Raw genomic sequence first — 14877 nt, 5'->3', positions numbered from 1 at the left:
CTTTTCATGTCTGAGACCTCTCATGCTGGAAAAATATGCTCTGATCCCATTCAACTTTTCTTTTCTTCAGAATAGGGTCTATCTAGTTTTAAAAGATCCTTCTTTTCAAAGGATGAAGCTTTCTCAAGTCAGAGGGCAAACTATTTTAATAAAAATTGAGGCGTGCATAAAGCTGTAAGAATAGTCTATAATAATAATAATACCGAAAGGATGTGGTTGAGCTAGGTAAATGCATCATTCAGAGAGTGGTGCCCTAATGTTATAAAGTATTTAGATCCTTGCAATTGTTTGAAATTAGTGATGTGCTTTAACAGATGTTCAGTGGCTTCTGGACAAAAGATGAGAAATCAGAGCTAAAAAGTAATTTTGTGAAAAAGTAGGATTTTGAGTAAAAGTGGCAATTATGGCACAAAGTCTTACAACATCAGATCCTTGGTGTGAGGCTCTAGAAAATGAAGCACAATTATGGATCTTGTAAGAAGTGTATTAAATATTTTTTGAAAAAGAGACTTTAGAGAAATCTATTTTCATATTAATGGCTACCTGGCCCAGGGTAAGTGCTCCAAAGTATGCTCTGAAGAAATAAACAAATGGGTGAATGATCATCGCAGCCCCTTGACTCTCTCTCTCTCTCTCTCTCTCTCTCTCTTTTTTGATAACTTCTGAGTACTTCAACATGCTTGCCTCTGTCACATTCCCAGACCCACTATTGACTAGATATTCCTTTGAGCAAGTCACAGCAAATGTAGAGATTCAAACCCACAAGGAGGGGAAATGAGAATCAAAAATACATGTATGTGAAAGTACTTTGTAAACCGTTAGGAATTTTATTGTTATTATATAATATAATTATTAGTTTAATTCACTTCTCAGTGACCCTCTTACATAGACCTTGGAACTCTTGAGTCTGGTGGAAAGATTACTCCTTGGTACTTTTTGGTCTATGCTGGGAGGATCTGGCCATACCAAGTTGTCAGTTTTATAAATCAAATGAACTTTCTCTATCTTTGTTTCGATCTCAAAATAGCCATCTCTGAGAATATATTACCGGTAACTTTCTTAAAAGGTAAGCATTTGATATTTCTAGATTAACAGCCAAGGTCTCCTTGTGCTTTAGGTATATTGCAACAGAAAGACTGACACAGAGAAAAATTTGCTCTCTTGGAAATTTCTCTTTATATCTCTTCTGGTAACATGTTTCTTTTATAAAGGTATGAGGAGAGTCACAGAATCTATCCCACTATTTTCATGGTTCCTTTGGCTGCCAGGAAACTCAGAATTATGATTTATATTGAATCAAATTAGTTCCCCTGGACCTAGATTTTTTTTTTATTAATGATATTCCTCCCTTCTCTGCTTCAATGGTTGGCTCTTAACCTTTTATTTTCATCTTAATGGTGCTTTGATTTTATTACATTTTATTGCATTTGGGTGTTTATGGTAAGCCTGAACTCTCTTTTGGAAGACAAGGTATTAAGGATAGGTGGGGAATGAGTGCCTTTTATTATTGCCAAGAGGCAGTAACTCTTTGTCCATGAGCATTTTAACTTCTTGAGGTATCCATTAACTTCTTTACCTATCTTTAAGGGGGTGCCCTTCACTCCACTGATTGTGTTAAGTATGTTTTTAAAGAGCCACTCTGACTGAGGAAATATAAACAATGAAGAGGTGCAGTTTAAACAAAGCATTTCAGCTTAGTTGCTAAACCAAAGTAAAAGGCACATTCTGTGCCTAAAGCCAATGAAATTTAGTCTTGCATGAGGCTGCAAATGTTAAGCAAACAGATTCAAATCCCCTAAGTGGATATTGCTGGTGACTGTGGGAGAGTATCTGCAGTAGTTTAGTACAGCTGGGTCCTGCTTTCCTCAACCCCAACATATGAAAAGCAAACTTACAGGACAGAGTAGGGGTGATGATTCACATCACAAAGGGATTAATGGAAGGGGTCCTTCAAATGGCAACCATCCCTAGTTTATTGCAATTCCATTTATAGAAGTTCAATTTACACAACTTTCACAAACATGCTTGTTTCTTGAAATACAATATACCTTAGGAACTGGAGCTGCCTAAAAGCTTTAATTATTCTTCCTTTCCATCCCTAGGGATCTGCACATTGCAGACACTTGTCAGTGAAGTGTCAAATGACAAGCTCCATTTTAGGATCAAGCCATTCAGGTCCACTGCTTTTGTCCTCTCTCAAATTTAGTGCTCTACAGAGATTTGTTAATAGAAAGTATCTGTCTCATAGGGACGTTCTGTAACCCACAGCCCTGGTTAGAGCTTGGAGGAGGAGGAGGGACCATCAGTGAGACCAGGGAGAGCCACTGGGAGTGGAAGCTCAGAACCGGCAGAGACCTTCCCAGCGATTACACAAAACCCCAACTGTCAGGACTATTTAGAGAATGATCTACTAACCCAAGACAGGCTGCTAGAGGAGCCAGTAGAGGATAAAAACAGGGCGTAGGCTTTTGAATTTTTCTTCTTCTGCTGGAAATATCTGACTTGAACATATTTCCTCTAAAACTGTGCATCTCTAGTGCTTCTTTTATTTTCTTCTAAAAATGTTCCTTTCCACTCCAGAGCTAAAATTATTCTCTGAGTTGAATAAATAAGGATAGTGGGAGATTCACCATAAAAATATCCAACTTTTAAACTCCAACTCTCTGCTCACTCACGCTGGCCACCCAGCAATACTGGTGATAGCAAAGTAGGTGAGTTTGGGTCTATGTGATAGTTATGTGGAGTTACTGGGGTTTAACATGTTCTGTATTTCTCTCCCACCCCATCAGCCTTCAGAATTAGATACTGGGCCACCCAATCGACTTGGATATGACATATTGAACAATCAAAGTATAGATGCTAGAAAGGCCCTTCATATTCCTAGTTAAGTCCGAATCTTGGTGAGGGAAAGATTTCCAGCTCCTCTAAAATACTAGAGAGGCTCTGAGAGTTTCTGAAAAGCACTTACAATGGTCAGATATAGCAACCTGCTGAGAATAGCATCAAATGAAATACATCTCCCTTGTCCTCATGCTAGAAGGCTGGATTTGGTCTACAGTTGTCCAGAATGTGATCTCTGATGAAATGAGTTTCAGCGGCAAGAGAGAGAGAATGTCATGAAGATCAAAGGCATGAAAAGAGAGAGACCCTGAAGGGTGGGGTCCAGGACTTGCCACTTAGCTATGCAAGCCTAGCTAAATAATATAACCTCTCTAAACTGCAGTCCTCTTCTTCATCCAATGGAGATGCTAATGTATAACAATATTAACTTTATTTTTTTTTAGAAATGAAGTACATAAAGCTGTTAGTATTTTTGTTGTTGTTCTCATGAAAGCACTAGGTGCCCTGAGCTGAATACAAATGCCTGATTTGCTCTAAAGGAAATCTGCGTGCCATAACAGGGTTTTTGAGTCTGGGGAATGATTTAGCAATTGGATTACTTTGGTCATGATAGGGTATGTGGAGTCTTGTCTTACCTGATTTCCAACTTCCCCACTAAGCAGGAAGAGAAGGTGCCTTCAGAGGTCAGTGGGGACAGACCCCTGTGGTAGAAGAGGGGATAGACAATCCTTTAAAGACCACCTGGCATGGAACTGATGAGGGCACTCTTCTAACGAACTGTTGAGCAGTTATAGCTCAAAGGAGGCCAGTCCTTGAATCCTCCCTAGAGGGAGATGCCCCAATCTACCAAGAGCCAATTTTGAAGCCAAATACTCAAAAGGAAATGGGACATTGGCACACTTCCCAGTCCTGCTGCTGCTCTCCTTTGCCCTGAAGTCTGCTCTGGTTTTTCTAAACTCAAAAGAGCACAAAATCAAAACTGATTTCATCAGTCCCCAACCCAAAGCCAAAATACTCACCTGAAAACTGACCATAGGAAAAGATACCCCATTTTACACACCTTCAGAATTATACAGGGATTTGCTCTGGTGTACATTATAATCCCATTGCTTTGCAGGGTTCGCAGGCGCAGAGCTAGCTTGAAGTCCTCTTCTTTGCTATTTTCGGAAAGCCGATATTTGATGTAACTGTTTCCAGCAAAGCTGAGAGAAGTGTGCCCTGAAAAGACCATTACAAGAAGACATGATTTTTTTTTTTTAACATCCAGAAACAAGCGGGATACATAAAATTACTCAAAATCTGCCAAGCAAGTTGGTTAAAGACCATAGGAAATTAATGAAGGCATCAAGGAGAAAGCAGTTTTGATTTGAAAACTGGTTCTTCATTTTATGTCATACTCTAATTTCAAAATTAAAAAAAAATATTAACCAGTCAGCTACCAAAAAAGTTTACCAAGGGCAACTTGGTAAAGTTCTACAACCTGTTTTTCTTAGTGTCACTAAATTCCAACTGCCACTTTCAAAAAATAGCACTAAGATATCACTTCATGACTCCCTCAATCCCCCTTCACTTAGGCTTTTAAGAACTTTCAGTTCTGTGAAACAAAGACTACAAACCATTTTAAAATAATATCCATATTCCTTCACTATCCTAATTTCAAATAGCCAATTGATGTCATTTGCACTATGTTGAAAAAAAGTAACTGATAGGAAGGAAATTCATGTATAGTCACAATTCCATTTTCTGGCTGTTGATTTCAAGGCTTCCCTTCCCAGAATCTTTAGTCCAAGTCCCCATTGCCCAATTCTGAGTTCACCATCTTTTAAAAATTGTCTTCAACTTTATGTTATAACAAGGTGAAAGTTGGAAATGTGAAAATATACCAAAGGGATGATAATCAAGGACAAAGTTTTCTACCTAGAAAGGAGAAAAGAGTTTTGCCAAAAGTGACATCAGAAGTCATAAGATTTGATTTTATGGTCACCTGCAAATTCATCTGTTAAGTGCATAGCACACATAGTGGGGCAGGAGTAGCACCCTTTTCTTTTAATTCTAAGACTTAGTTGACTTATGCAAGCATTTTGGTTGACCCTTTGACTTATGGGCAGCTCCATTCTTAAAATCAACTGCAAAAGAACCTTGGCTTCTGTTTTTTATGAACAATGCTTCTCTTTGCAAAGGCAGAATTTCTAAAACCCACTGCTTAACAAAGTGCCTTACACATAGTAGACCTAATTATTTTTTATTTCCACTGTAATTACTATTATTATCATTACTTAATAAATATTACTTGGATTCCAAAATTGGTATTGGTGTGTCTGTATTTAAATTATTCTTATAACAAAATGAGGATTCTATGGATACCCAAAATGAATAATACTCTTTTTAGAGGCAAGGAGTGGTAGATAATCTGTGAATCAAAAGAAATATTGAAATCGAGTGAAGAAAAGAAACAATCATTTGAATTAAAACCATCTAAATACTGATTTTTTTCTCTCTTTCTCTCTGGAACATGATTTTGGTTGTACATTTCCAGGGGAGAGCTACTTATTGCTCTGGTTGGGGTTACTATATGGATGATCAACAGGATCAGCTCAGTTCTACCTCCTGTTCATCTGTTTATGACTATGGATTTGTGCTGCCCTCTGAACATCAAAAGCTCTGCCATAGATACTCTGACTCTGCCTAATGGATAGACTTCTATTTTCCATAATTTCACATTCTTCACAGCTGAGAACACCTGTTGTGGTCTCCTTTTTATATGAGGAGCTCAGTCTTTACAATTTTCTTTAGTACAGTTCTGCTGCACTAAATCCCAAGTAAATGTGAGAATGAATGGCTGTTAACTGTTTTCCATCCTGAAGAAAATCACTGCATGCATACAGTGATGACTCCTGGAAAGGCCTGGGCATGTGATTTACTCCAGGGCAAGTGTTTCAGAAGTATGAAATTAGACCCTTGTCATTCCAAAACCCTCTGTACCTGAGCACTCTCCAAGCTTCCCGGGTGGACACTGGCAGAGGAACGGTCTCCTGCTGGCTTCATAACCAACACACTGCATGTCACCCGGACACGGCTTCTCCACACAAGGATCGTTGGACCCTGGGCATAGTCCTCCTGTGACAAAGTGGGAACAGGCATGATCAGTACACAAAAGGATTCACCCAACATTTTAGGGATCATAGGAATGGATCAAGAGCTGGCTGCTACAAGCTCTGAGCCAAGTAATAAAGAGGCTATCCAGAAGCAGAGGCACTCAAATGGGCTTCACCTATAACTGCCTAAAGCTCATGTCCAGACTGAAGCAGGTAAGATGTAAATAGAAACTGGGCACACCTGGAGGCTGAGGTGGGACAGGCAACATAGTCTCAAAAAAAAAAAAAAAGTAGCAAATGGAAATGGAGCTTCTCCTCCTTTAGGATAAAGTATGTTAATTTGCCCTTGGACCAAGCTCAGCTGAAGAAAGATCACTGTGCAAAGGTTCTATTAGTATTGACCGGAGTGGGGTTCCTGCATCTTGGCAGCCATTTGCATGTGCCCCTGTATTTAGATTTCTTCTACAGCTTATCTTTGCCCTAAAAAACTTGAGGGTTGACCACAAAAGATGTTAGTTGTTGATTTCAGGGCAGTAGGGAAAAAATGTTTCTACAGAAAATAGGCCTAATTCTCAATTGTGAAAGCATAACTTGCATTGCTTCCTAATCCCTTCTGCTACATGCTATTTTATTGATTAGCTGGAAGCATGCCCTAGCAGCTATCAAAAATAGTAGTATTATCCTTGGCAAAGAAAGGCTTTCTTTCTACCTGTTCGATGTTCACAGCACAGTATGATGAAAGGTTAATCTTCCAGGAGGGAAAACCTGGAAAGCAGATTAACTGATTAAGGCAGAATTCAGGCTCCAAGGGAATTCGGTCAGAACTGTGTTGGGGGCAGATATGGGTCCACTGAGGAAAGATTACTTTTCAAAGGACCTGGGTATTTCAAGTGTAATTAGACCCCTTTCAACCTGGCAAGAGTGTAAGTAGTAATAGGACTGTAGGAAAGGAGACTCAAATAATCCATGACTGGAATGGTTATTTCCTAAATGGGCTAGCAGTGGCCTAAGGTATTGCCCCTTCTCCATGAACCGAGAACAGCCCTAACATCAGCTGCTCTGTCCCTTGGAAGAGCTGGCCAGTCATCAGGCTCCCCTCCGTGATGGCTTTCCTTGTCATTAAGCAGTGTTTCAGGATACCATCATTTCTTAGGAAAAAGCAGAAGTGTAATGCTAACTGCACACAAACATTTTAAGAACTATAATCCTCAAGAGAAGCAATATAAGTAGCACCAGCAAACCCAGAATTCATAAATCCTATTTTCCACTGGTTTATAGCTCCATCATACAAGGCACTCTTGGCACTGATCCAGCTTATGAAGTCTAGAAGATGAAGGCATTTCTAACTGAAAATTGAGAATGATCTCTACAAATGGTTCCACAAGACCCAACTGCCCTGAATTACATCTTCTAATTTTCTTCCCCCAAATCTTTATTCTTGTCATGTGCTGATTAATATTCATGGAACATAAAACAGCTGTTTAACCATCTCATGGCCTATTTCAAAACACTTTGATAACCAGTTTTTAAGCAATGTTTGGCATATTCATTCAATAAAAAAATTTTAAATACTAACTCAATAAAATGACTACTCAAGGCCAAGGAGGTGATGGGCCTGGATATCTAAAGATGGCAGGAAACAATGCCAACATGCGAATGCAGAATACTATATGATTAGACAACTGTTTTGATAGAGGTATGTGAGTGCAATGGAAGCACCAGAGGAGAAACAATTCGTCTCCTGGGGCAACAGCAGAAGTCTTCACAAAGAAAGGGAATGTTTTAACTTGGGCTTGAGTAACAGAAACTGTACCAGCCATGGTTGGTGGCTTAACCTTATCATATATGGGATGTTTGTTCATGGTATGTTCACTACTTTCCCTGCTGACTCTCTGCTGTCTCATTGGTGGTTTCGTCTCAGTCTCTGACTGCCTGCAGCCTCCAGGTTACTCCTCAATATTCACCAGGAGTTAATATATGCTCCAAAATGGAAACTGAACCCAATGCTAAACTCAGCCACATGGAGGTGACAGTGTACCAAAATCACACCAAAACATCCCATCAAATAGGTGTAACTGAGGCTGGGGATGTACCTCACTAGGCAAGTGTGGTAGAACACTTGCCTAGTATGTACTAGGCTCTTCAATTCTGAAGACCCAGTACTAAGAAAAAACAAAGTAACTTCTGAATTACCAGGATATCACCTTCAAATTATTAATAGTTTATGTTTGTAGGTTGTTCATGTTCCATGAACATCTTTTTTCTATTAGAAAAAAAGAAAGATAGTCTAAGGTTACCTTTTCTATAAGTTTCTATGTTTCTGAGATACACCTTGAGATATTACATTTATAGTCTGTTCTGGTTTATGAAATGATTGCTTTGTTAAGAAACATTGCATTATCAAAAATCTAGTTTAAAAGGCTCTGTTTCAAAGAATTAAAAGGGGGCTAGATAACTTCAGACCTGTGATGACAAAGTTACATATCCCTGTAGGAATTATGGTAATATTTTAAAAAGAAAACAAACTAAAACATTTGTGAGTGTATATAATAAAAGCTAAATACCATATTTTGGAGCAAATTCAGCATTTGAGTACTTCTACTTTTTATTCACATTTTGGCTTTTTCTTTTACCACCAGTTCTGCCCTGGGAATTAGTACAGGGCCTCTCACCTTATCATCCATATCTCCTATTTTGGGTTAAAGCACAAAGCCACTTCAACCACCAACTAAATCTCAAACTCACAGCTCCTTTTATTCTAATTTTCTTTTTCTTTTCTCCCTTTGTCCCTCCTCCCCTCCTTTCTCCCTCACCCCCTCCCCTCTTGCTTTTATTGGGTATTGAACCCAGGTGCACTACACCACTGAGCTAAATTACCAGCCCTTTTAAAAAATTTTCAGACAGGGTCTCTGTAAGTTGCCAAGACTGATCTGGAACTTGTGGTTCTCCCGCTTCAGCCTTTCTGAGTTGCTAGGATTCTAAGTGTGTGCCACTGCACCCAGCTTTCATTCTAATTATCTTGTGCCATAATTAAATCATAGTCACCAATCAATGGATTATACTAGAGCAAATCTCCACTTTGAAAAATGTAGCTTGAGAATATATTGAAAACAATAATATAAATATTGCCACAAGTACATTCTAAAGTTAATAGTATTGATGTAAATATTAGATACCTAATAACATTCATTCCAGCAGCCATAGACTTTGATAGGTTCTTTTTCTTTCTTTTTGTTTTCATGGTTTCTTTAGGGTCAAGGGGACAATTTTTGGTAAGGAATATATATCTTGATGCTTTAAAAATCCTCTGGGGCCCCCTTCCAAGTCCCAGCCTGGAACATGCTCCGTCATACACATATAATTCAGCTGCTGCTGTCAGGGTGCTCTGCTCCCTGGGCCACTCTTGCTGCTCAAGGAATATGAGGCTGACTAGAACTTGTAGGTCAGTGTACATGCATCACCCTCCTTAGCTGGAGATTGCTGTGATCATGTGCAGTCTACTCCTAGTAAACACTTCTAAAGCCATCGAAAAGCATATTCCTCAAAACTAAAGATTCTCTCTATTAATACAGCATTACTTTCCTCTCTGCAAACTATCTAAGAAATTAGGTCCATTCTGAAATACACATTATCAGAGGAACTTGACCTTTGGATGCCTCCGATGAACGCAGCTTTGGGGCCTGGGGACACTTTGGGTACAGTAATCCTCTTTCTAGTCAAAGCTCTAAGTTATCTAGCTCCATAAAATCCAGTAAGCTTTAAGTGAGTGATAATGGGTTAACTTGTTTTTAGAAATCACATGTTGATGTCATCCCCTTTTCAGGGAAGTGTATATACCTATTATTGTTAAGAGCCTTAAAGACTCTCTCTGTGCTGGCAGAAAGTGCCTCATCAGCTCCTGAGTACCAGTTAAGAGACAACAGTGTCAACTCCTTTTGGCTTCTGGGGGGAAGTTTATCTTATTAACTATCATTAGATAATCCAGGTTTAATGAACTTGTGCTGTGCTCAGTGACAGCTTGGGGAGTGAGGGCTTGTAGACCTGCATGCTCTGCGTCCCCAGGCATCCATCAATTTGGTGCCAGAGTGAGCATGAAGGGAGAAGGCTCCCACTTTATCAAACCAGCTGACACCATTTATTGTATGCAAGGGCAGGACCAGACGTTTTTAGTTCCTGTCACAACATAAAGCAGGAGGAGTAAGCTCTGTTCCCATTTCCAGGTTCCCTTGGGAAGGTGGTGTAGTGTGATCGGAAAGGGTACTGACTGCATTGGCAACCTATGGGCCTGGATTTTGGCCCTGGCTAGTCATTTGATTTATTCAATGTGTGTACTTGAATAATTTGCTTGACTTTTCTGTATCTTGATTTCCTTTACAAAAAAAAAAAATCAGGATAAGGATTCTTCATAGCATTGTGAAAATTAAATGGGCTAGTGTACGTGAAAGCAATTTGTAAAGATTGAAAAAGAAATTAAACAAATTCTCAAAATTGAGACACAAACTCAACTAACAACCTGGCAGCAATGGGAACTTAGGTGTGATCATTTTACATGCTGTCCTTCTTGGGCAAGATTCTTGATTTATAAGATGACAGATGATAGGCAAAAGTGTGTGCATTGGAGGCATAAATAGGGCCTGAAGCTTTTTATTCAGCAATTCCCAGGATGCATGTGGCTGTGTATTGGCACTGCCTTCCCCATCTCAGGTGTGGGTGTTCAAATCTGGCCCCTCCACTAGGTACATGTGCACACAGTGTGGCTATTCTCTGAAAGGTTTGCTGCCTTCTGAAGCTTTGCTGAGGTGGAAATTTAGGTCACGTTCCATGATATTAACAACAGATGATTAGTTGGAGCAGAAACTTCAGTGCTTTGGAAAATGCAAGGAGAAGGGTGGTCCTCTGAAGGTTTTGTAAGGGTCTCACTACCATATTTATGACTCTCATCTCATCTCCTCAGCATTCACAGAGCCCCTGGGTTTAAGTCTGTGCCATCAGCCAGTACATCAGTTTCTAGCTATGTTTATTATACTGCCACTCTATACTGACTTACCCTCTTGATTTATGTTGCTGCTTCATTACATTGAAGAATCCAATAACTAACGGTAAACACCCCACACCCTGAACCCATATGCTTTGCCAAAATGCTAGGTCCTGGCCAATGCCACATAAGTTAATGAGCTGTCTTTTTAATACATGGCCTGCAAGATGTTTTAAACCTTGTTCCCCCCAGGTTTCAGCTTTGAAGTTTTCTGTTGTATATGCTCAGAAGCAAAGACCCACTCAGAATGCCGTTTTCTTGATTCAGCCATCTTTTCTATGTGATTTCACTAAAGGGTGAATGCAGCTTCATTTCAGACATACTCCCTGAAGGCTGTTGTACATGGATGGAATATATAAGGAATATTCACATGGAGAAGCAGTGTCAAACCTTTCTGATAACTTTGGTCCCATGTGTCCTGGAGATAAAGGATTTGCAGAGATAGATCTCTTATGAATGAAAAATAGAAACTTCCTACTTCATATGGAACCTTTTTAAGATTCAGAGAAAACATTTAGGATTATTTGAAACCATTGGGATCAGGCCTATTGACCCTGGCTTCAGATAATTAGCATTAACAAACCCTACCCTAAGAGTAAACTCAATCTCAAATATTGCTCATTTTCCAAAAATTCGTCAAAGCTAAGTTTTAAGACTGTCTCATAGAAATCTTCATTATTTTATTTTATTGTGCTTAATAGAAGATAATTAGCATGGTCACCCATAAACAGCTCTATTTATCTGTCAATTGAATTTCTATGACAGGGACATAGTAAATGGGATGTATGTATTGGGTAGGAGACTGAAATAAGTAGCTTCCAAGTTCCTTCCGAATATTCACAGAGGTAGTAAAATATAATGGTAAAAAATGCTTTGAAATAAATGGTCAGGTAGGAATCTTGGTTCAGCCATTTATTAGCTCCCTGACCGTGAGCAAGTTAATTGACCTTGCCAAGACTTGGATTCCTTAATATCTGAAGTTAATGATACCTACCCTATTGGGTTACAGAAAGGGTTCAATGTAATTATATATGTGTGAAACATAGCATGAACCTGGTCATGGCTCAACACATATGAGCTGTCACGTGCGTCCTTGCCTTGACCTGTGCATTGAATTGCATGGTGTTTCTCACATCACACTTTTGCTCTTAGGATCCTCAGCCTGGAACACTTCATCCTGGGCATGTGTCTCATTCTAAGCATCCTTTCAGGACTCGCTCAGGTAGTATCATCTCCAGGGTTACGGCATGGTTCTCAGTACCCTGAGCACCCTATGAGAGCACTCGCCCCAGCTGTCTCACTCATCTCTGTCTAGCAGAGGGCTTCACACATGGTAATGTTCATAATGCCTCACTGATTTCACTGGGAACTCTAGATTCCATTCCTAAATAAAGGTGGCAAACGAGGCATCCGGTTCTGCCATTAATCTCATAGGACACTTTAGTTTTAAACTCTGATTGTCTCCTTGGGAGTTCATTCCCTCATTTTTTGATATATTTCTATATCAGACTTTTGAAAATCAATGGAAACTTTAAAAGATGGACTCTTAGTGCAGCTTATGGGTTGTTCTGGTGCCCTGTCCTCCGGCTTTCCTCATGGAGGCTCCAGGGCATGTCTCACTCTCCATCTGTTTAAGTTGGTGTAAGATTCTTACTGAAGGGAGAATGTTCATTGAATATCTAAAGTTCACCAGGAGCCATCTCCTGACATCAGAACTTTGTATCTCTTGAAGTTCTGTTCAAATGTGATGCTTCATGGTGGCTAGAATTTAATGAGCTTATTTGGCATTAAAATTCAAGTCTGTTTTCATTTGGTTAACACAAGTCAGCATTTTGGTTCAAGATGCTAATGATGATAATTGAACCCAAAAATCTTCAAGACAAAAAGATGAGCTGGAGATTGGGAGGAGGGTAGAACACTGAGGCCACATCTGTATCAACATTTCTATACAGCACAGAATGGATAGCTACCTATCCTATTTATCATGCTAATTATTCTAGGAGTGCTGGGAAACTTCATTTAATAAATTTGTGGGCCTCCAATGGTAAACAGATAAGTAGTCAATACAAGTTGTGTGTGTGTGTGTGTGTGTGTGTGTGTGTGTGTGTGGTGTGTAGGAGGAGGAGCATTTGTTGAATTAAATGACCTCTCCTGTCCATCTGCCCAATAAATGAGAAGATGCCTAAAAATAACTAATGTTTACCTTAACAAATCTTCACTGTATTTTTACTTAGAAGGAAACTTTAGAAGAAGTGTGAAGGTGATTACTATTACAACCAAGAGTTTTCCCTCTGACTTTGGAGGAAATTTTTTTCTCTTTACCTTCCTGTGAGATCTCTCTAAATTTTCTTGATCAGCAGCACGTGTGTGGCACAGAAAGTAAGTATAGGTTTCAAGGTAGCTAAAACCTACTGTCCATATCTGAGTATGGGGCTCAACGTTTCCCAAAATCTCTCTGCATACTGGAGGCTGAGAACTTGTGTCTTTCTGGAATCCTATTGTGAGGCTGATGATCAGTTTGCTAAGAAAATGGGCTTATTTGGGTATTCTCATAGAGTACATAGTATTGAGGTTATGATTCACATGGAAAAAAAATAGAAAAGTTCTTGTTCTTAAGAGCACATAATAAAATAGGGACCAAGGGGACCCTATGCTGAGTCAGCAGGACACTCTCACCAGGGGTACAGCCCTGGGCAAGGCATTTAACTTCCACATTTATAAAATGGTGATTATCATACATCCCCTACTGAAGATGGGTCTTCACAGATGACCTTTTGAGCCCCTTTTATTGCTAAAATCTAGAATTTTATTTAAATTTAATTATAAGGGTGACTAAAAGGTCAGAAGAAGCTGAGAGCTTGTTCTGACTATGCACAGAGCTCTTGTTTGAAAAAGCACTCACTTTTCAAACTTGGAAAGCCTCCTTTTAGGTTATCTAGGGACTTAATTGCTAAAACTTCTGGAATTCTAGATTTAATAGGAATAGAAAGGTTTGTGGGGACTAGAGAATAGGAGTCCTAATCAGGGACATCACTTTGAAACCTATTTCATTTAAAACATTAGCATCTCATACAAAATGAAGAGTAAGTCCTCTCCTACCCCCTCCCCCTAAATGATCCTTCTAAATTCCCTCCTTTAAGGAAATTCTGCAAGGCCTCCTCTAGATGCCTTCTAGATGAACTCACACTCATCCCTGAAGACCCAGGACATGTGTGGTCTCTGTGTATAAACATCACAGAAGCCACAAGAGGGCCTTGTGCTTTTTGCTCTGTGGCACTTATTATGGCAGTATTAGAGCAAGTAGGGGCTTGCAGACTGACTATACCATAGCCAGCTCCTAAGGGCAGAGATGGTATTTTTTCATGTTGAGTCTTCCGTGCCTAGGACATTCCAACCTCCACAGATTTTTGCTGAGTTCTCAGAATTAATCAGCTAGTATACTTTCTCCTGCAGAGTCTGCCCTGTCCTGTCCAAAACCCCTTTTGAACCCTGCTGTGAATCACTGCATGTAGGCCCTAACAGAACTTTGGTGCAGAAATCAATTTGCCAGCAAAGGGAATTTAGATAAGACCTGCACAGCTGGCATTCATAAATTCTGAATGCTGGTGACATCTGCCAGAAATGCATTTTACCTAACATGGGTGCTTCAAGTCACTTTGCAGTGAATTTACATATTTCACAGGTCTGGTCATCACTGCATCTAACCTAATAAAAATGCAAACAATTTACTGGGTACCACTGAGTGAATGCCTGGCACCTTTCTGGGCTGCTTTAAGACTGTCTTAAATATCTGTCGGAGGCAGTTGTGATCCCTAGGTCCTCCCTCTCATAAGCTTATTCTCCAAAATGCAACCAAGAACATCCTCCAAGCAAAGAGGCCAGGGGCACTGTCTGGCCCCAATTACC

General features: G+C 39.7%; 1 protein-coding gene across 4 annotated transcripts in view; it reads right to left on the bottom strand.

The window, feature by feature from the left end:
* Fat3 (FAT atypical cadherin 3) overlaps positions 1 to 14877 on the bottom strand; it is a 600104-nt gene that overhangs the window by 28777 nt on the left and 556450 nt on the right. For all 4 annotated transcript variants that reach the window (XM_078046859.1, XM_021734487.3, XM_040285086.2 and 1 more), the window contains 2 exons: positions 5824 to 5958; positions 3902 to 4059 (listed from right to left, as the gene is read on the bottom strand). In XM_078046859.1, coding sequence (XP_077902985.1) covers positions 3902 to 4059; positions 5824 to 5958 — 293 coding nt within the window. The remainder of the gene's footprint in view (positions 1 to 3901; positions 4060 to 5823; positions 5959 to 14877) is intronic.

The sequence above is a fragment of the Ictidomys tridecemlineatus genome, chromosome 4, assembly GCF_052094955.1.
Source record: "Ictidomys tridecemlineatus isolate mIctTri1 chromosome 4, mIctTri1.hap1, whole genome shotgun sequence".
In the NCBI taxonomy this organism is placed as follows: Eukaryota; Metazoa; Chordata; class Mammalia; order Rodentia; family Sciuridae; genus Ictidomys; species Ictidomys tridecemlineatus.
Note: the sequence above shows the minus strand (reverse complement) of the source record. Positions and strands in the feature narration are given on the sequence as shown.